Consider the following 24,032-nt stretch of genomic DNA (forward strand, 5'->3'; position numbering starts at 1 on the left):
GAAAATATTACCCCAAAGCATACCTAACTCCACCTTTCCCACATTGAAGACGTAAGCAGCAGATACATTTGATATTCCCAAAACAAGATCACAGACTTGCACTATTTTCATGTCTTATGCTCTAATTAACAGAACTCTCCTACCTCCTACTCATCCTTTTAAGATCTAGTTCAAGATTCTCCCCAATTCCCCTAGGCATAGTTACCCACGCATCTCTATTCCCAGAGTTTGCTTACATCATCATGATGGTAAATGTTCATATATTCCGTTAAATCTCCCACTGCAACAGAAACTCATCAGCCAAGAACCTCTCATGCTTCTTCATATACTGGGTATTTGGCAACATACATGAATTTAATGAATCAAGTATTATGTGTGTAATATACAGAAATATCTTCACTTCAGAGAAGTATAGAAAAGTCATAATTACACAAGTAAAACTACAGTCAAGTTATAATATTTCATCTCACTTGTTTTAGTGAGAATCAAGTTTCTGGTGTTAAAAGTAAAATGTATCTATACATCGGAATTTTCATAGAAATAAAAATGAGTAGTCAATACAGACTACATTTCCTTCAGACAAAATATTTGCAATAGGTGATAGATAAAAATTAGTATTCTTAATACATAAAGGTTTTTCAGTTGAATAGAAAAAAGTTGTTTTTTTCTCGATAATATGAAAGGTAATTCATGTAAGAAGAAATACAAGTCACTATTAGTCCATAACATAACACTATTCAGAAATGTAAGAAATAAACCAACACCGGAATAAAATTTTTAACCAAACCAACAAATATTATAAAAGAAGATGATAATCAATCATTCTTTAGAACTGGTACTGTCATGTACCCTTAATGAAAATATAAAACCAATAAAACCATCCTGGCAGAATAACTGTACAATATATACACAAAATCTTAACATGTAAAACCCTTTCCTCCTGTATATAATAGTGCAAAAACCTGGATCTGTATCCCACCTACTGTGTAAAGAAGTCAAATGTCATTTAAAGTATTATTAGCCTTAGGAACATACTATGTGTTTTAATTTTTTAGCAACAAACTATATTTCTTTCTTCTCTTTTATCACCTTTATCTTGAACTAATACTAATTTCATATTTGTTTTTGAGGGCTTTTTGTTTTTTGGGGTTTTGTTTTGTTTTGTTTTGTTGGTTTTGGTTTTTTTGTTTGTTTGTTTGTTTGTTTTTGCCTCCCTGAGAAATTAACTTGTGCCACATAGATACATCGGGCAGGGAGACGCGGTAGTGAAAGGAAAAACACCTGAACACCTGGTAATCTGACCCATCTGTTGCCCGTTACACACAGCAAGAGCAACACACACACAGAGCCAAGGGGTGGCAATTATTAGTGTGCTCCAGGTCAGAGAGGGAGAGATGATGGATATAATATCAAACAAAAATATATTATCTGGGACAGGAGACATGATAATTTGGAGAAAATAAACTGACAGCTTATAAAAAATGTTTGCCTCCTTCAGTCATTTATCATGCCCATAACTCCTTACAACTGAAATATGAAATGTTAAACAGAAAATAGCAATGTTGTGTTTTATATTCCTTGTATACTCTGTATATTAAATTATCATATGCAGTTCTTAAAATATCCCTATGATACTGAGTGAACGATCACAGTCTCTTCTTTTTTCAGAGTAGGAAATAGAGGATTGAGCTTGGTTAGGAAGTTTAGTCAGGGCTGGGATACCGGGAATTCTTGGAGGTACCTCAATATGCAGCAGCTTATTTCTGGACCATCCCCAAACCTGAAGAATCACAGTTTCTGGGAGTAGAACTCAGAAGTCTGCATTGTAACATGCTATCCAGGGGATTTTTAATGACAGTAAAGTTTTAGATATACTGATGCAGACGGAAAGATCTAGAGTTTTAGAGTCGGTAAAACTGTTTAAATGAGAACTTTTAAGTGAAGATAAAGAAACTATCGTGTGTGTAAAGATTTTAAAATAGCATCCAGAAGAAAATAGAAATGTATTATATAATAATCACTCCTTTGAACCATCAATGGATCTGTTTACATGATGGCATGTGGAGTCCTGGAGGAAACAAGTAGTTATGTTCCCCACTCACTAGAATTGAGACCCACAAAGAAGAGAATGAGAGCTCCTTTCCAGATTCAAGGCCAATGCTTTAGGAAGGCAGGCAACTCATACTGAGTAAGTTTGCTTTATCCACTTTGGGACACAGTGCAAAGGTCATTTAATCATTCACTTATGTAATATATATTTAATGCAGGGCATTGTATTTAAGGCTGAGGATGTAATACCAACAAACTGCTATGGTTTCTACCATTATGGAATTTGCAGAATAGTTGGGAAACAGCAATTGACCCAAGAAATGCATTTATTTTAACAGAGTGTAGTAAGTACTATTAACAATGGGTTCAAATGATAGGAGAGTTTATACTGGGGGCCAGACTTAGAGTAGAGAAGCAGGATGGGTTTCATGAAGGACAGACATTTGGGATGAGATCTAAAGGTTGAGTAGGGCTAAACCAAATGAAGAGATGGTGGGGTATGTTCTGGGGAGAAAATGTAACAAAGGCTACTTTGGAAAGAAATCTAATACTTGTAGGAACTAAAGAGAGTGCAGCTCACATAGGGAAAACAGGGTGTCACGGAGAGTGAAGGTACATGAGCAGGCTGGAGCTAGATCACACAAGATGATATAAAAGATATTTAGAGTGAGCGAAATACTTTTCAACATTTTAAGCAGGGTGTGACATGATCAAACCCACATCTGAAAAGTCTCTCCAGAGCATTATAAAAAGCAGTCTAGAGTGGGTCAAGAATAGATGCAGGAAGCCCCAGTTAAGAACATATTACAGTAACCCTAGCAAGAAAGAAAAGGAACCTTCATTAGAGTAGCAACAGTAGAGGTGGAAAGAAAAAAACAAAACAAAATGTTTGAAAAAGAGAGGTGGGTAGCTGGTGGAACTTTCTAGAGCAAAACAATGTCACAAAAGAATCAGACTCTTTCTGGAGCCTCAAAATTATACACATTGACAGGTCAAGTCATTGAGGAGTTGAGTGAGGGTCTTTCCACCCAGAACTATAGGGTTGTAAGCCTTGGTAGAAATACCATTTTTGAGCTGAGGATGAAATAGAGATTTGTGTTGATGAGGGACTCAGGTACCAGAACTGCCTTATCTAGCAAGAGTGCATAAGAGCAGGAGGTAGTGGGACCAGGATTTTAGTTCATCAGTGTTGCAGCTGGAAGGCTACACATCAGTTTTCCTGCCCTTTCTTACCCTCTGAGGATCCAACTACAACAGTAATGAGAAAACCCAACCCTAATAGCTTCTATTTGGTGGAAGGGGGAGAAATTCCAGGAGCCAGAATAGCCCCCATAGAAAGAGATTGGAGAGGGAAACAAGCCATAAGAGGTTTTAATGATAGAGAACAAACTGAGGGTTGATGGACAGAGGTGAGTAGGGATGGGCCGCATGGGTAATGGGTATTAAGAAGGGCACTCACGATGAGCACTGGTGTTATATGTAAGTGATGAGTCACTAAATTCTGCTCCTGAAACCAACACTACAGTATAGGTTAACTAACTTGAATTTAAGTAAAAACTTGGAAGAAAAAAGAGAGAGCGAGATAGATTGGAATTAGCTAGACTTTTATTCTGATTCCAGTTTAACACCTGTCAAATGTATTACCTTGGAATGAGGAGCTTTTCATTTAAAATTCTTCATTCCCTCATCTGTCAATAAAGGGTAATATCTACCTTGAGTTTGTTGTGAAAAATTAATACAGTTAAAATACCTAATATAGTAACCTAATGATAAGTGCTAAAAAATGTTAGTAATTATTATAAGGAGGCATAGCCAAATATTATTGCTTTTAATAATATTACATAAGGGGTGCCTGTGTGGCTCACTTGGTTAAACATTTGACTTTGGCTCAGGTCTTGACCGCAGGGTCCTGGGATCGAGCCCCACTTCAGGCTTCCTGCTCAGCAGGGGATCTGCCTCTCCCTCTTTCACCTTGTGCTTGCTCTCTGTCTCTCAAATAAATAAAGCCTTTAAAAAATAATAAATTAAATAAGCAAGTAAATAAATAAATAAATAAATATATGTGTATTTACTGAGCTCTTACTAAATATCTCTGCTAAAACCACTATATGGATTAATATGGATTATATAAATTAATGGATTATTTTTAGATTAATTTATATAGTCCTAACTGGATATGGATTAATTTATATGATTCTAACTACAACCACATAAAGTGCATAATATAATTATCCACACTTTAGAGATGAGGAAAGTGGAAGCTCAGTCATGGTAAATCATGTGGCCAAGATCGAAGGACTATGAAGTAGTAGAATCTGGATTCAAACCTAGGTAGTTTGACCTCCTTTCTCAGATTTCCCCCACTCTTACCTACTGTGACCCATAATCTCTTGTATACTCTGAGCAGTAGTGGGATGTTATAGAAGGAGCACAAGTTTGCTAATACTATAAAGACTAGTTTAAGTGCTTGATCTAATACTTGTAAGCAATGATTTTAGGTAGATCACTTAATGTCTCTTAGTTTTACTTACTCAACTCTGAAACAGAGATTTAAACAAAGAAACAAACTATATATAAATATATAGTTTGCCTCTGTGTATACACATATGTGTGTACATATATATACATATACTTATATGTATATATATGAATGTACCTCTCTTTGTGGCTAAAACACAGTTGGTGTCAAATGAATGAAAGTTGAATAAAGGAGTCTATTATATGAGTTTAAAATCTCTTGTATCAGTGGTCATGAATATGATGGACTGTCACGAGTACAGGCCTTTTACTTCCGCAGCCTAAAAAATATGAGTGTTAGCAGTGAGAACAAAATAGGAAGAGTCAGGTCCAGGGGCTAGAACCAGGATTTCTATAGATTCAGACTGTCTGTCATCCTGACATACCTACATAGAAAGAGAGAAAGGAACTGAACCAAGGACACGGCAAGCTAAATAAAGTGAAACAAAAAACTTCATTTCCTCTTTCTTTGAACTACTATATATTTTTTAATGTTGAAATAAAGGTATCAGTAGACAGGATTTATGGAAAATTATAATCCATTTTCTGGGGAAATAAAGCCATTGCTAAATCTCACCTGGAGAAAGCCGAAGGACCAGAAAGAGTGCATCGCTAGTATGACTACACATTGGCACTTCTCAGCACAAACCTCAATGTGCATTTTTAAAACCCAAAGGGAATGCAAAGCTCGGTTTTGTTTTCATAGGAGACTAACTGCTGACTGAAGATGTGGCATTTAAGGCATACACCATGGAAATGAGATTGTCTGAATCATGGCTTCTTCAGGCCTACTCAATCCGCCCCTGACTGACAGGCCCAACTTCATTTATACAGAGAAGATCTCTTTGATGAGGAAATTCAACATATGACTAACTGGGAGTTTTAGAGAAGCGTTAAGGAATGGCATTTCCAACACATGACAGCATTTTGCAAGTATGGGTGATTTAAAAATACACACACACCAACACACACATTCACACACACACACACATACACACACATATATACATATGGGGGAGAGAGAAAGAGAGGAAGAGAGGTTAGGCTTTTTTCTCCCCAATTTTTATAGAGTGTGACCTACATAATAACAAGAATTCAGATGTAAAGAACAGTCAGTGAAAGCGTTCAAAAAACAGTTCAATTCAATAAATATTTACTGCAGGCCTACCATACATCCAATGCTGGGTCCATGATATAAGTACTTTGCCTTAAGTCAATACCACGCAATGAGTTTGGAGCTAAAGTAGGGCAGTGTAGTTCAAGGAAGATGGAAAGTGTTTAATTTTGCTTAGGGCCAGAAGGATCCACTGAGAAGGTTAAACTAGTATATAATTTTGCAGTCCAGATAGGAGTTCTCCACTGGAACCACACTGCAACAGGGCAGAAAAGAAAGCTTTATTTCAAGAAAGCATGCCCACACCCAAATGACAGGGTTTGTGTTTTCCCAGGATGGTATAAACATTTAAGTTCACCAGGAATAATGGTCATGCATTTGAGATGCAGTGCATTTGAATGGGAAAAGCACAGGGCATTAGCTGTAGGTCTGAGTCATTAACCTCTCTGAACCTCAGCTGAGAGTTAAAACTTGGAATCTCTAAGTTCCCTTCAAAGTCTAACGTTCAATTGTTGTGTTAAGCTCTCAGAACCACCAGGTTAGAAGTCCTATCCTTCCTTCTCAAAGTTGGAGAGGGAGAAAGACTGCTAACCACATTGATTATTAAAAAAAAAAAAAAAAAAAAAAAAAAACCTTCAAAATATCTTGGTCAAGAACCAGATTATCCATGGGAAGAATGAGTTACCCTTTAGCCTGTAGATCACCATTGTCCAAGAAGAATATAATGAGAACCAAAATATCAGTCACATATCTATTTTTAAATTTTCTAGTAACCATATTGAATAATGTAAAAAGAAACAGATAAAATTAATTTTGATACTATATTTTAACCTGACAGAACCAAAATATTATAATTTAAGCATGTAATCAAGAAAAAATATTAATGAGATATTTTACTTTTTTCCCACACTGAGTCTTCAAAATTGAATATTGATTTTACACTTATAATGCATCTCAATTCAGACTTGCCACATTTCAAATGTTTAATAGTCACATGTGACTAGCCAGCCACTCTACCAGACAAAACAGTTCTAGAATGTATCTTCAAGAAACTGCTTAGACCCCTCAAGGGATATATGTATTCCTCTACCACTTGAGGGTTTAGGCTTGAAATTAATTGTTATAGTTGAATGATGTCAATTGTTAAGGCTTTGATCTCTAGGGAGTTTTCCCTGGGAGTAGTAACATCACCCTTACTTACACCCTAGCAGAAAGGAAGACTGGGTAATTATCTTTCCCATTATGGGGCAAGAGGGGTGAGAGGGAGACATCACTAAAGAAGGAAGAAGTATATCATTGACTCAGTCTCCCTGGCAGATAAGACATTTTGAAAGGCTTGTAAATATTACTACATATAAGTCATACAATAAAATCTATGCCTATAAAATAGACATAGGTAGAGAAAAAATTCAAACCTAAGGCTATAATATTTAAGAGGTGGTGTTACTTGAGTTACCCCTGATTGGGCACATAAAATTCTAGAGTTATTGCAGCCCAGGTAGTCTAGAAATCTGAAATTCCTCCTCCGATCTTTAGGAAACCCTGTTTTTAGGCACCTCTTCACAAGCTTGGGCTAAGTCTTTCCCTAAACAATACTTGAAGTTTCCTATCTCAGTTGCTTTTCCTCTTTGCTATCCAACAAAACACTCTATCATTCCCTCATAAGTCTACTGAATCAAAACTGGTTTTAACACTTTCCCCTTCACCTCTAAACAGAGGGGGTCATATTTCCACTCCTTCTAATTATTAAAGATTTCGCATGAACTCTCACAAAAACTCAGCGGTTCTGGAAGGCAGTATGGTGCATTTGAGAAAGACTGTGTCTATCATCTGCTTGCAATGTGACTTTGGGCATATGAATGTGCCCCTCTAGGTTTTAGTTTTAATGTCTATTAAATGGGGGCGGTGACGGGGTTGTTATAAGGATTAAAATAAATACAGATTATGAAATTCCCAGCACATAGTAAGCACTCATTGAGTAAATTCTTCCTTTTCTTTTGCAATACAATGACCATCGATGGCCCTGTTAAGTATTAGTGCTCTTTTGACTCATCCCCAATAGTTGCCCTCTTCCCCAGGAGTAGTATCTGTCTATTTAAATAAGGCTCAGTAAGAATTACACATGGAAATAGGACCCTAGGGCTTTTTCCCCTCAGCCTACTCAATGGAACTGCAGTGAAGAAGATAGACATTTTATATGCTCTTTTTCTCTGGAGGATATATTATCCCTTAACTGAAGATTGTGTCAAAAATATTCTGCCCAGGATGCTCCTGAGGGATTTTGTGGCACTAACTGTCCCTCCCACCCAGCCAAAGCCCTACATTCTGCCTCTAGCCATTTCTGTCTTACAAGCTCTCCAGACTGTGGTGCACACGGGGGAACTTGGCTTTGTTTAGCCCTGAAGGAGGGGATAATGAGGGAAGAGGTGAGAATCACCTAGTGCTGCAAAAATCAATGTTATTATTGACTGCTGGACGAAAGAAAAGGGAGAACAGCCTTGCTGATTGTGGTGAACCGGAAGGCAGGGAAGGAATGGGAGGTGGGCAGCAGAGTCTACATAATAGGAATGGGCAGACAGCCTTGACTGAGTAACTCTCATTACAGAGAAACAGTTCTGTATCACTGATCTCCACCCACCCCCAGCCTCTACTGCTCCCATGATTTGGCAAACCTGTCCTTTAACTTGTTTATCTGAACTAAAACAGTATTTTAGACCTAAAAGGGAGAGTGAGTGCTTTTCACTATGCTGATGAAGTCTCGATTTTTCTTTAATGTATTTTGAATTTTTCTTATTCGCTAATTACATTAACTGAATTTTTTGAACTAATCAATTGCTTTTCTAAAAATTTTATTACAGAATTTCCTTTGGACAGAATGTTTTTTATTTCAATTTAAATCCAATAACTCATTATCTACTAAACACAGACATAGATATCCTTTCTTAATAATGGCTCTATCGCCTGTAAGAATATAGTGTTTAGTACATAAGGGAGATTCAATTAATGTTTGCATAAAAAAAAAATGTAACCTGAAGATTCAGGAGTCCGTTCTAGAAGAGAAACATGAGTAAAGACTAAACATCTCTAATATTAGGTGTATACATATGTTACACTGGTAAAACAAAGTGCTACACTAGTAATACAAAGTCTAACAAGTATTATACTGACAATACAAAGTAATACAAAATACTGGAGAACAGGAAACAGTGAAGGTCTACCTAGGAGAAGATACTAACTGAAGGGACTTGATTGACTGGATAACTACTATGTAAGGGAGAGAAAAGGTAAATACTTTTCAAATCTAAAGTAAGAGACTGATCAAAACCAATTAGAAGGAAAAATGATGACAAATGTTTTTATAGTGTTTCAGAATTTACAGGTTTTCATATACATTATTCTGTTCATGCCTTGTAACAGTCCTACAGTGTCCAATGTGTGTGTTTTAGGTAATCTTTTGTTTTTGGAAAAAGATTATTTGGAGCTCTCTTGGTTTGCAAAATTAATATTTAATTTTTAAATTATAAATTATAAAGTCTAGATTTTTACTTAACTTCTTAAGTTCAATATATAATTTACTGTTCTATTTATAAATCTAGCAAGATTTCTACAATCACAGTTAAGGAAGTTCTTATGACTTAATTAAATTCCCCTTGTATATTTTAACCTGCATTTATAAATTTAATATATTAAATTTCCTTTTAAAGCTTTTCCTAATTGTACTTTATCAGAGTAACAAACCTTCCCAAGTATTTAAATAATTATTTTACATCTGAAAATTATACCAAAACATGAGGAGTTTTAAGCTCTCTTCTATTTTCTACTATAGTGCAAATGGTAAGATTCTATTTCTCATCTTAAATCTCAAGTTAAAATTAATTCTTTGACATTATAAAAGTGAATTAGTTAAATATTTTAATCTAACAAATTCTCTTTAAAAATGCAAACACATGCACTACTAAAAATGTGTATTATTACATAACAAAAATATTAATTAAAAAGTTTAATTTCCTTCATTATTCTAGAATTGATCAAAATCTTTTCAGGATTAGAGATATTTGCCCAATAAGAAAATAATTATGCCAATTTCGTGATTGGTTTACCAAGAAATTTTGAGGGTATTTTACTTACCCGACTGAGGTTGTAGCTCATGTAGAGATCTTGGCTGGGAGACAGATATCTGCAAATACTGAAGGTGATTTTTCTCACCTTCTCAATGATAGACTAAATATTGTTTACAGTCACTATCTCATGAATTCCAAGATTGAATAAAAGAATTTTTTCTTAGGCCATGTCCCCTGGATTCAAAATATACTGTAAGGGAATTGTTAGCTACACATGTGCATAAAACTTCCAAGTTTAAGGCTAATGCTCTTCACTGCTTCCATTGACTCTTCACTAGCTTTCTTGAAATATTCAACATATTCTGAATGGATCCTGCATACCACTTAGGATTTATCTGTCCAAAGTCATGTTCATTTTACTAAGTTGATGATAACATTATCAACTTCAATTAGAACATCCAGAAATTAAACATCAGAAAAACTGATTTACTCACCCAGAAGAATTATAGACTATTTTGCAAGTGGAGATGATTAATTTCAAACCTAGGTCTTCTACAAAACATCCATTTTTTCCTACATCTCTGCTGTGGCATGAGCAATGGATGGATACATTGTTGGACTGGATTCTGGCTGTATATGTTGCATGTAAGTAGAGTCTAGCAGAGGTAATGATAGAAAGGTGGTGAAGGCCATAGCATAAAGTGAGAATTTTTATGGCATTGAGAAACACTTCTTATCTGTGTTTTAGAAAAATAAGTTTGGTGACACCATGGGAAGGATAAATTTGAAGGGGAAACAGAGAGAGTCAGTGCCTACATTGAGAGGTAATGAGAATCTTCACTGAGGAAGAAAGAGATAGAAAGACAAGAGGTAGGAGAAATCACTCAGAGGTAGACTCTACAGGATTAGTGCTGATTAGATTTCTATAGGGGCTGGAGTGTTAAAACTGATTTCATGTTTCTGCTCTAAATGCCTAGGAGAATAGTGATAATAAGGAAGTTGTCTGGTTGGCTTCTATTTAAAATAATAAGACAGACAGACAGACCCCCCCCCCCACACACACACACAGTTCAAAACAATTATTTGGTGGGGTGAGTGTAGAGACTGTGTTAGGGGACTAGCTAAAGGAACATACTTGCATTAAGTATCATAGTTTCTCTGTTTAAAGTAGAACGGCAAAGACGCTTTTGAAACTCAGACTCACCGTATATTTTTTTCCAAACTGAATCTCATTTCAAAGCTATTCCAAGGTTATACTTGAAAGTTTTCTATCCTCTGCTGAAAAGTAATGGTCTGAGAAAAACAATGCTTTCTGTTCCCACCTACCTTTATTTATTTACTTTTCAAAAAAGTTTCCCTGGTAAGCAGCCATTAAAAAAGATGCTTATGAAGAATTATTAATGATGTGAGAATGTCCTTATGACATGGTATTAAATGAAAACACGGGGTAAAAATAATATATCTTGATCCTACATGTGTTATACACAAAACACATATACATTCATCTATACACACACACATATATTTTTAGAATGAAAAGAATACAGAGATTTTATATATGAGTGACAAGGCTATGAGCAAGTATAAATTTTTTCTCCTTTGGACTTTACACATTTGTTATAATGAGCATCTATTGTTTTCATTATCATGAAAACAGTTGAGATATAGTTCATACTGACCCATTCAAAACTGATTTCTATGTTTACTTTTCCCATGAGTTTAAAGAGTACAGATTATAAATTACTTGACTAAACATCCAACATAAGTGCCAAGGGCTCCTTTAGTTTCTCCAGCAAGACTCAGGGATCCGCTCCAGAAACCTACCCAAATCTCTCCATTCCAGTTTCACTACATACCCTGTGGTCTCATTTTCCTCTCCAAATCTAGGTACAGCCTTAAAAACCAAGTAAATAAATCTATGTATACCTTTTTAAAGAATATGTAAATCTCAGTACACCCATTAAAAATAAATAATAAATAAATAAAACATGACTCAAAATTTGTCTCCTATTCATCTTTCATCTTAAAGACATTCCCTCATCTTCTTTCCGTTGAAAGTGTCAAAGTCCTTTATGAGCCTACACAAAAAGAAAAAAAATCTAGTTTACATTTCATAAATATTTAGGGCCAGACCTTCCCAGGGCCAAATATCTCTTTGTTTTATTGTTCATCTTTCCCTTTTCAATTCTCAAGAGCTAGGTTCTCCTAGCAATACCAATTCATCCTGGAGAGTTTTATTACCTTATTTACTGCACTAATAACAAGAGCAGAGTTGAGCAAATTGTCCTCTTGCAAAGGGTCAATTGGTTATGACTGTCTCTTTAGAGCAAGCACCCCTAGAGTCACCCCTAGAGTACAGTTCACCAGGCTCATGGGAATTCTTCTGGGCAGTAGGTAATGGAAGAAACTATGACATACCCAAATCAGGGGGAACTGAGATCTGATCAGATGCTAAATCAACAAGCCAGAGAACAGCCCAACAGAGTCATCGAATTTAAAGATATGCAAAGCCGCCCTTTGATGAAGAGAATCAGAAGCCAAGGTACTAAGCACCAGGGCAAGGATCAAGAGTAAGAGAGGTCTGGGATGCCTGGGTGACTCAGTGGGTTGGGCCTCTGCCTTCTGCTCAGGTCATGATCTCGGGGTCCTGGGGTCGAGCCCCGCATCGGGTTTTCTGTTCAGCAAGGAGCCTGCTTCCCCCTCTCTTTCTGCCTGCCTCTCTGCCTACTTGTGAACTCTGTCTGTCAAATAAATAAATTTAAAAATCTGTAAAAAAAAAAAAAAAAAAAAAGAGTAAGAGAGGTTTTCTTCCAGGTACTGTCTTATCCTGAGCATTGGTTCCTGTTTCTGCGATTTATCCTCATACCAGTTATTTGCTGTGAGGCCCTGGACAACTAAACCTCTGTAACTCAGCCCCTTCACCTGTAAAATGCATTTAATAAGAAAAACCTTCTCTTTGAATTATTGTGAAAATTAAATGAGTGAAGTACTTTGAACAGTGCCTGCCATCATATCACTACTAACTCCATAAACATTAGCTATTGCTATTAGGCATACTGAAGTATGTTAGTGGACAGGCTAAGTCTCAAAGGACAGGGCCAGGACCAGGGAAGTAGTACTGAACTATGAATTCTCAAATGAGTACACTAATCAGTAAATGGACCAGGCTATATGGACACCTAGCCTGTGTTCAGGGTACGGCTTTCACACATTTCCCTCTTGGTGTTTGCAACTATTGTAATTCATCATCTCCCAGATGCATACTGCTAATTGAAATTGTATGTTCCTTAAAGTAGGGAACATGTTATATAGTGTTTTTTAAATTGTGAGTTATAACCCATTCGGTATCCATTCAAACTCATTAAGGGTAAATAAAGATACAGGTTTTAAATGGGTCAGTACGAACTCTATTATTCCTCAACTATTTTTTCTGATTAAAATATATCTAGAAAATCCTGATCAAAATTATAAAAATGAAACAAAATTTTAAAAGGTAAAAAATAAAAAGGGAAGAGGAAGGGGAAAAAGGTTTGTTATAAGGTACTAAGTTTTGAAGTAATTTGTTACACAGCAATAGGCGGCAAATATGCCTACTGAATCAGGGGCGTCTGGGTGGCTCAGTGGGTTAAAGCCTCTGCTCAGGTCGTGATCCCAGGGTTCCGGGGTCGAGCCCCACATTGGGCTCTCTGCTCAGCAGGGAGCCTGCTTCCCTTCCTCTCTCTCTGCCTGTTTCTCTGCCTACTTGTATTCTCTGTCTGTCAAATAAATAAATAAAATCTTTAAAAATAAATAAATAAAATAAAATAGAAAATGCCAGAATGCATAGCTTTTGGGAAAGTTAAGTATTACTTTGTGAAACTTATATACTTTTTAGTTGCAATTTTTAATTTATATTTCTACTATGGGTTGCAGTCCAAAAAATTGGAAAAACTTGGAATATATATGTTACTTATGCAAATATTAGCACATAATTTCTCAACAAACTTGTTGATTCACTGCTGTAATTCCAAACAGAAGCCATAAGGCAGTGTTTTCCAAACTTGTCTTATGATAAGAATTATCTAGCATAATTTCCAGATTCCCAGGCTTCTTCCCTAGAGATTCTGATGTTGGAGAAATAATGTCATAAAAAAGGCGATAATTTTGTCATTAGATAGGAAATTTGTTGAAAGCAAAATCAATTCTCCCTATTGTGTATGTATTCTCATTTGGTGGTACCATGTCTAATCCAAAGGCACACTCTGTAAAATATGTCCAACTTTTTAAATGATTTCATTCAATTATTCATTTAGCAAAACATTTATTGATCATTTGCCACATGCAAAGCAATGGGATATAAATGCATACGAGACATGCTTCCTGCCCTCAAGTAGCTTTGAGTAGACTCATTTCAGAATTAATATAGTCCCCTGATGATCAAAAGATCTGAAGCCAAAAATAAAATGAAGTCTTGAATGTACATGTATGACATAAATTATGAGTGACTACCATTCAAACTGTTTAGAGGATTAAAAAGCAGTAAAACTGCAATGGCAACCATATAGGAAAGCATTCTTCTCTAATTAATACCTGTTAAGTATAGAAGAGCTGAGAACCAGGACCGCAGAGCTGAGGAGATCTCAGTAATAGGGCAGGAAAAACAAAGATAAATATCCAAAAGTAAAATTGCATACAGAACTAGATAACTTGTCTCTAGTCTCAACTGGTATAACCTGATCCAAACTGGTAACATTTCTCACCTGGATTACTGCAGGAACTTCTAACTAGTTTCTCTGCTCTGGCCCTTGTCCTCTTAGTCTCTTTTCAACACAGCACCCAGAATGATCTTGTGAAGAAATTGGCCAAATCAAAGTCCTCCTCTCCTGAAGCTTCTCTGGCTTCCCATCTCACCAAGAGAAGAGGCCTAACCTACAAAAGCCCTACATGAGTTGCTTACTCTTGCTCTTTCTCTTGCAAGCCACACTGGCTACTTAGACATTCCTTCAAATGCTGGACTGGCTCCCACCTCAGGGCCTTTGCACTTTCTGATACCATCTCCTACATGGCTAATCCCTTCACGTCCTTGAGGTCTTTACTCAAAAGTCATCATCCTCAAGAGACTCTCACTAAACACTCTGTATAAAACTGTAATCTCAACACCTTTCCACATTCACATTTCTGATGGTTTTTCATGTTTTATTCTTTTTTTCTTTTTAACATTTGCCATTATAGACTATGCACTTTAGTTTTTTTGTAAGATGTTTATTTAGTTATTTTTAGAGAGAGACAGAGTGTGTGTGCACAAGTCAGGGGAGGGGCAAAGGGAGAGGGAGAGAGAAATTTAAGCAGACTCCACGCTGAGCGTGGAGCAACACTTGAGATCATGTGACCCATCACATGACCCATAAGATCATGAACTGAGCCAAAAACAGGAGTTGCACACTTAACTGACTGAGCCAACCAAGTGCCCCTACACTATGGATTTTACTTCACCTTTTTACTGCCCATTCACCTTATTAGTATTTAAATTCCATAAGGATAAGGATTATTGTCTGATTATTGTTTGTTTTATTCCACCCTGTATTTTTAGCAACTAGATCAGTGCCTGACACATAATTGATGCTCATTAAATATTTGCTGACTGAATGAATGTAGAATCAGAACAAAACCTCATATCCTGACTCTTACCACCATTTACTAGAAGGAAGCAAAGAAAAAGAAATGGTAAGGTCATACTACACAAAACATACATAATTTTACTATTTAGCTAATTCTTTACCTTATTAAAAAAGATTTGAAGTGTCTGTGATACAGTGGTTATAATGGTACACTACACTGCCTATTTAGGAAGGTTTTTAAAGGGTTTATAGTAGAACAGACCTGAAGCTATCTTCATAGGCACTTAATATTTGTGTGACATCGGGCAAAGTTTGTTCCCTAAACTTCATGAAGATGATTCTTTTATCATAGGTCACTGGAAAGCACTTTGAAAAAATATGTGCAAAGTTATTGGTGAGTCCAGGCCTTATACTAAGAGCTTAACAAATTGTAGCTATCATTGCTATTGTTTGTGGTTCTAGTTTATTCTTTCAATTAATTCCTTGTACTATTTTTTAAAGTTTTGTCTTAAAGAGCCTCATTAGAAATTATAAATCCAATACATTGAGTAGGCTTTAGGTATTATAAACCTAACATACTGAGCAGGTGCACACCATTTGGAGGCCATAATACAAAGGCCCAGTGAGGGACTAATATATTATTGGCCTCCTAAAAGAGATAATTATTCCACTGAAACCCTCAGAGGGACCACTCCTGACTTGGATGAGCCATAGGTGTTACACAAACTGTCCACACATTCTGATTCATGACTCCAGGCCCTGCCTACAACAAAATAATGTGTTTATTAAAAGCATCAATATGTGGGATGTATCGTGAAATCTAGCTGAGAGTAGGCATCAGTAGCATAAGGAGGTAGAGTTTCTGCAAGTTCTCCCTTCAATCTGTCTATTCATCATTTTTTTAAAATTCCTATATAAAAAATGCAAGGGGAAAAAATGAACAAAATAGTATATAGCTCCTGTCCTCAAAATGCTTAAAATCTAATTGCAGTGAGGGCAATACCCAAACATAATAAAAATTACCTAGCAATGTAAGATATTAATGGCAAAGTGATGGCATAAGGCAATATAAGATTTATTGCCATGAATGATGTAAAAATTGAACTCATTTTGATTCTTAAATCTAAGAAGAAATAAAGTAAGGGAGTTATGTGGCTGTACCAGCCTCTTGTAAGATAGATACCCTGTTCTACTTCTTAAAGGAAGAACAGAATTTAGACAAGCATGACCCTATATAGAAGTGATTCCCATTGCGGGAAACAATTTTAGCAAATGCTCAGGGCAGAAAAGGGTGCAGTGTTTAGAAAAGAATGACTTCATTGAGTAAACCTAGTAGAAATAAGCATGATGAATGTCTGAATTGTAGAGTGGTTAGGCATCCAATAAATTGTTTTAGTTTGAATTATTGATTCCCTCCAACTTAGCTATATGACCTGGCTGTGCAGATCTGTGAGAGTGACTGAAAGCAAGTGTTTGTGATTGCCAAATCCAGTATTTAATTCCAAAAGCCTATATGACTTTAAAGTCTACGGTTTTCTTTTTTCCTTTCTCTCAAAAAAAAAAAAAAAAAAACCCTTAAAAAGCATTAAGATAAATTAATCTGGGGAAAAGTTGAGGAATAAAGAGAAATCTGGTATTCAGTTAATGCAATCGTCGAACAAATATTTATTCAGCATGTACTATGTACTTGGCATTGTTCCTGATGCTGATAATACAGAGACCTGAACAAAACAAACTGAAATCGTTGTTTCTGTGGAGTTTACAAGCTCATATGTGCATGTATAGTAGTCACTATCACCAGAGTGATAGTGGTGAGAGAAGGATATTATATCTGAATGGTTCTCATTAATTACAAATTTCTCTTAATTGGGCTCAATTCCTGGAATTTCCTGACATATTTTTACTGAAAGCAAGTTTGAAGTCTTACCCCTATCCAGTGGCCTCAACTTTATCAGTTACGAATTAAATTGATTGAGTATTTATTATATTCTGAGACTCTTTTACAGTACTTACAACCCTTGGCTTATATAATTCTTCTTATTATTATATTATTATTATTGAACATCAGGTAGATCAAAACTTTTTTGTACAAAAAAAGTTTCTATGCAATCAGTGGGAAAGATTGACCCAGATATAGTTCTTTCGGAATCCCAAATCCTTTAAAATCATTTTGATACACTCTTTTTCTGAAAAGTTCTTATATTTACTATTAAGGAATTTCAAAAATAGAAGAGAATTCTTGAATCTATGAGGTAGGTGGCAGGATATAGTAGAATGAGAAGGAAAGCAGTAAACCGGGTCAAGGGGTCTAAGCCCTACATTAGGTCTGCTTCTGATACCCTGTGGAAAAGAGATACTGGCCATTTTCTTTCTCTATCTTAACTTTCTTATCTGTGAAATGGATCTAATATTTGCCATTCATATTCATATTTCAGAGACTGTGGGTTTGTGAGTATATATGTATGTTTACAGCAGCAGGATAAAAGGGGGAAATAATGAGATGAGGAACATAAAGCTACTTAGAAAGGCACAAGGTATCACCTGGAGGTAAGTTATTATCAATATCATTACTTTCAAAAATAGAGCCATTTTTAAGGACAAGATGATATGTACATCTGATACAACAAATTTCTTATATATTTTCTTATCAAAGAGGTACATTTTGTACAACATAAACAATTTGAGATGATGAGTTATTATACATCTTTATAATGATCCCATTGCTCCTTTTTCCTTGAGCTGTCTCAGATTAAGTTGTTCTAATCATATTCTTTAAAAATTTAAAAGATAAAGTTAAGCACATAGGATATGAATGTTTATTGAACTCAAACTTAAAGCTAACAACAACAACAACAACAAATCCACAGAATGTAAATCATACCCTTTGTTTAGAAGTTTTCATTTCTTTTCCTTCATTAGAAAGCTCTCCTTCCAGACACGGGTGGCAAAAGAACACAACTTCTAAGGAGTTAGACTGTGATGATCACTCAGTCCACTCTCACAGCACTGGCTTTAGCTCCCATTTATTTGTTTTGCCCTATTAATTCACTGTTCAGCCTTGCAAGACCCCATGCCCCATCCACTGCAAACTATTTGCAGCTCTCCAAAGTGTTTTACTTCTCAGTACTATGTTTTTGCCATTCCTTCTACCTGGCGTGACTTCCTCGCTCTAGGCTGCTTGGCAAAACTCCATTAGCTCTTTCAAGATTCAACTCAAAGGTGACTTCATAGTGAAACCTTTCTTGATCAGCCCGTGTAAAATTGGTCAGTGTTCTGTTTTGTTTTGTTCCTACAATGCCCCACATAGACTTCCATTACTAGTCCTGTAATATTTCAAACTACTTGCTTGTTTGTATGTCTGTGGCTTTTCCAAGATTGGAAACTTCTTGAAAGCAAGGACTGTTTTCTATCAATCTTAGTTTCCCAGACTCTAGCCCAGTGCATAAATCACAGTTGTCTTTCAAAATTTTTTGATAGATGAATGAATGAATGGTGACGCATGAGTCACATTCTGAGAATTCTTAATTGTATGTGTGTGTATAGTGGGTGTACTATAGATACATACACAGTCCATACATACTAGAAATAGAGACACACATACATAGTGTATACCCACAGCACAGGATTAATGCCCGTGTTACATAAAAACACATATGAAATATAATGTTCCACTTTCAAAAAATTCTTTGGACTATACTATATTATAAATGTCCAGTTAGCAAAACAATCATTGTAAAACAAAAGATTGTGACATTTAAGACTAATTTTGTGCAGAAAAAAAATAAGTAAGAGGTGTTTATATTTATTAAATCTTAACCACCTTAAAGTTTTGGGTCACTGTAACACCAATCATGTTATATCATGGAAATATAAGAAGCTATACACTCTGAAAAGGACTTTACCAGAACCAAGCAAGTAAGTAATTCAAGGCACAATAGAAATAAAATCAAATACTTTAAAAGGTAATATGAAATAAAACAAAAATTAAAGATAAAAATTATCAGATAAGACTTCATTGTACCAACTTGATGGAATATCAGACCACAAGTGAAATGTAAACTCATTCGCAAAACCTTGTTATCTCAGAAGGAAAAGATAACCCTAAAAGAAAATGATGAAAGAAGGTGCAGGAACTAATTATTGGAAGGACTTAAGCATATGTAAAGTTGACGTTCAACAACTCAAAGCAAGGTTTTATGTGTTGTATGTGGCAACATGCATGTTCTGAGCTTCTACTGAAGCTTTTGTATTTCAGTACAGACTAGCCAAAGTACTAAGAATTTATTATCTGAAAGTCATCTGAATTAAGATACTATTTGTAAAACTCTTTCATTCCTTTGCTTATGAGTTTAAGTGAGAAAAAAATTACAGCACAACCCGTAAAGACCACACTGATAGTAGTCAAGAGTTTAAAAAAAAAAAAAAAAAAGATGGATTTCCCAAAACCCATATTAAAGGAACTTTGGACTCAGGTTTTCCTGCACTTCTGGAATATGGCAATGGACTATCAAAACAAATGTTATCTCTTAATCTAAAATATGTATGAAGATTTCTCCGGGGGTGGGGAACCACTTTTCTCCTTCAAAAAAGATGAGAAAAAGATGAGGAGGGAAAACATTTACAATTCATTGAGCTTACAAAACAGTGCATGCCATACCCCATAATAGGAATAGGAGTTGATGATGGGGAAATCCAAGCTGACATTAGAGCACATTCTAGGTTTTTAAATATCTCTTTCCATCTCTTTTACTATATCCATCATATGTATGGGAAAAAATTGATTGCTGAAGTTAATCTTAAAAGTAGTAAAAAGTAAATTCTGCAGAACTCTGCAAAATCACCCACACAATGTTGCCAGACTATAGTTGTAAAAGAATTGGTCACCAAAACACAAATACTACCTGTTTGAAATTCAAATAGAAAACAAAAAGGCTTACAAAAGAGTGAGCAACAGGGAGCTCTTTGATAAAACTTGTAAACACAGAAAACAAAACTTTCCTGCCCAGACACATTAAAATACTGCCCCAGTGAAAAGGGGGAAACAATTTACATTGACATTTTTTCTTTTAAAGATTCTTTGTTTTAGGTATTAAGACTTAACTGCCCTTATTTATTTATTTATTTTCCCTGAAAGGCAATCAACTTTCCTTTTGGGCTTCCTTCAATAAGATATGCAAGTTCACAAAGCTAACAGAGGATGTAATTCACTTAAATTATGCAACAGGAATTCCACAGCTGGCCTGTCTGTCTGGCTCAGTGCTGAATGAACAGTGTCAGAAAACCTCTCCAACAATAATGCCGTCCTTCCTGACAAGGGGTAAATCTCCGAAACTTAGGCTCAACTTTGGAGGCTCATTAGCTACCGCAAGTGAATGTCAGCGGGGTGACAACACTGGGGCAGGGGCGCCCACGCAGCCCCAGCAACCAGCCCACCCAGAGACAAGGATCCGTACGATCAGTACCACCAACTTCCAATGATAACAATTTGTTTATATGAACAGGATGGTCAGATATCCCACAGATCATATTCTAATGCCATAATAGCCACTAAATTTAATCCCCAGCGCTTACTCAATTAAGCTGCACGAGCACAGGCAGCTCACAGCACTTTTTCAGAGAAAGACTTTAATCTTAATTTAAATCATGCTGTATAATAGCTTTTTTTAACCTTCTCTGATTTCTTGGTTCTGGCCTACCTAAATAATTGTCATCTTTTCATCCCCCAACTCCACCCCCCAAGTGTGAGCGTGAACCTGAATTACAAATAGTTAAACCTGAAGGTCACTTCCCAGCAGCGTTCCAACATGCTCCCCCAGCGAGGCTGCTCGGCAACAATAAAACAAAGCCCTTGCAACCACCTGTAATAATCTGCCTGCTCAGCCAGCAATCCGAAAAGTCCTGAAGCTACACAAGGTAGACATTTTCTGCAGCTGGTTTAACATGTATATTGTGCCCAGTTGCCGGCTCGCCTCCTCTTACCTTCACGTTAGTCCGGAGTGCACAGTAACATGCAAAGAACATTGCAGTAAATAAGGAGCATATGGACCGGTATTCAGCTTCTCAGCACAGCGCAAGCCCCACACACACGATCCTGGGCATGTGCTACTAAGGAGCATCCGTTCCCTCTGTCAGTTTGAAAATGCATTGATCTCTGTTTTCTCTGACTACAAAACGACATGTCTTGAAGGCACTGAGTGAGAGCTCAAAATCTCTTCATTGGCTATATATAGCATTGTGCCCAGTAATTTCAATTAGCTGAGAATTCAGCATCTGAAAGTTAAGACTTCAGTTGCTTTTCCTTCTAGCATTTTAAATCACTGGGTTAAAAAAAAAAAAAAAAAAAAAAAAAAACGGGAGGGGGGAATGAGCTCACTCAGGAAGGAGGGGGGGGAAAGGTGAAGAATGAAATTTAACCAATGAGTTACTTATATTTCTGGAGAGCCCCGGTATTATCCTATTAGATACTTTACAATGGGACTGCACCGGGCAGACTCTAAATGAAGAGGAAACCCCTTTCCCTTTGGAGGTTTAATATGGGCTCTGCACTAGATTCCAGGCTATTCTGATGCAGCACCCTGTTTGGCAAATCCTACAAATCACTGCAAACACATCTCAGTCTGCTTTTTCCTGTGGAACAGGACCAAGACCAAAGGATCCCTGTCTCCTCAAGTCCCCTAAAATGTAAGCGGGGTTCCCCTAGGGTGATCTGTGGATACATGCCTGAGAAATACCACCTTCTCTTACTTCCGTGTCCTGTAATATCTGTTACATCTTCCAGGGATGGATAAAGTTGCCAGGTTTGCTAACAAAACACTGCATCTGTTTTTTTTCCCCCAAATTAAGCTTTATTGGTAAATTATAATCAATAATAGAGGATGGGATTGAAATGAAGATAGAAGATTCCAGGGGATAACATAACGGTAGATTCAGTAGCTACTGCTGCTGAATGTAACATGTTCAGCTGGCTCTGTAAGGATAAGAGCAAGAGAGAAAAATAAAAGCTTCTGCCCCCATGAATCCATAAGGGGGAAAAAAAAAACAACTTAATTCAAGAACATCGTCAGATCCTACTGTCTGTTGTCATTCCAGTCAGGCACCCGATGCTGCAAATTAACTCAATTTTTACTGAGCCAAAAGGACAAAGTCCAATTTAAGGTTCGAAACTCTTATTTCCAGCCTAATTCTCAGCTAGAATTCTGAAGCTATCTGGCGAAATGCAAGCAGAAAGGAACAGTTCTCACTGCAGCAAAAATAGTGGGAGGAAAGAGTGGTTATGTCTTTGCCACGACGTTCCCCCATCAGCTTACAGCAACAGGGAAGATCAGCATAACTCACTAGAAAAAGCTGCAGTGACTTTTAGGATTTTTCTTTAACATGTTTTGCATAAGGCCCCTCCCCTCCGGAGCCCGCAGTGGTGCTGAGGCACCGTCAGAGGCACTGGGCATTTCTCCTGGGCGATGAGGTGAGGCAGCTTCAGGAGCAGCAAGGTATTTAAGCAAAAGAAATTAAAGGAAGAAGCAAATCAGGATTTTCTATTTCTCTCTTAATGACAAGCATTCAGAAAGTGTCGTCAGTACTGACTAAATAGCTATTTTGGGCTGTCATTGTTTGTGCCTTTTTTTAGGAAGGAAAAAAGGCGATCTTGTCTTAAGCTGGAGATTCTCTAGCATCGTAAGAGAAGGCAGCTCCTTAATTTGATTCCCAGTTCTGTCTGTCATATGAGCCTAAGTAATTACAAATTGTGAGCACTTGCAACAGAACCAGGGACTTCCAGGACATCCAAACAACAACATGGAGGGCCAACTCTCATCATTCCACAACTTTTATAATGGCTTTAAGTGCAAAACCAAACATTTCAGTTCATAACACTTTCCTCTCCTGAGGTCACAGCAGGTCACATTTCCTGCAGCACTTCCTGATAAACAAACCCAAACATAGCAACTCAATGCTACAGAAAACACAAATTTTAAAATGCATTTCTCCCTGGGGGGTTCAGAAAATTTTTAAAAACCATTTTTTCAATTTGTCAATAAGTTATGCTAGTTTATGTTTTTGTTTTTGTTTTTGTTTTTTTCATTAGGGATCGTGGTTGGGGGAAGCAACTTTGTAGCTTTTTTTAAAAAAAAAATATTATCTTAGTAGACCCTAGGGTATTTGGATGGCCCAGGAGAGATAGAAAAGAGCTAGGAAATGTTACAAATCTCAAAACAGTTCATAGGGAAGGATTAAGTAAAAATGAAGTTACAGGTGAAAAAGCACATGGAGATTTATTTCCCTGCCAAGGCATTCAGGGAGGCTTCTGACAGAATTTCAGATACAGGGTGCCTGGGTGGCTCAGGGGTTAAATAAAGCCTCTGCCTTAGGCTCACGTCATGATCCCAGGGGGAGATTTCTTCCCACCCCACCCCCAACCCTGCCTGCCTTTCTGCTTACTTGTGATCTCTGTCTGTCAAATAACACATAAAAACTTAAAAAAAAAGAAAGAAAGAAAGAAAGAAAATGTATGTACATTCTAAAGAAAGGCTCTTAGACTTGCAGATCTGCTTAAAACTCCCACCTACTCTTACCCATCCCACAGCATCCCAGTATGGAATGGACCTGGGCCATACCCATAGATTTACTGCTTAGATTTCCTAACCGTACTAGGATAGCGGACTTATTTTTCTCATTTTACAGATACAAGGAAAGCACTAA

At 36.6% G+C, this 24,032-nt stretch overlaps 1 protein-coding gene across 5 annotated transcripts in view; it reads right to left on the reverse strand.

Annotated features, from left to right (window-relative positions):
* Positions 1-24,032, reverse strand: part of DLG2 (discs large MAGUK scaffold protein 2) — a 1,545,411-nt gene that overhangs the window by 1,343,831 nt on the left and 177,548 nt on the right. The window contains exon 1 of one of the 5 annotated variants that reach the window (XM_045071284.1): positions 21,318-21,637. The exons of the other annotated variants lie outside the window; for them this stretch is intronic. Within the exon in view, the coding sequence (XP_044927219.1) occupies positions 21,318-21,359 (42 nt within the window). The 5' untranslated portion in view covers positions 21,360-21,637. Of the gene's footprint in view, positions 1-21,317; positions 21,638-24,032 lie in introns of those variants that run through there. 5 annotated transcript variants of the gene reach the window in all.

This window comes from Mustela putorius, unplaced genomic scaffold (genome assembly GCF_011764305.1).
Source record: "Mustela putorius furo isolate JIRA1106 unplaced genomic scaffold, ASM1176430v1.1 tig00003987_pilon_pilon_pilon, whole genome shotgun sequence".
Taxonomy (NCBI): Eukaryota; Metazoa; Chordata; class Mammalia; order Carnivora; family Mustelidae; genus Mustela; species Mustela putorius.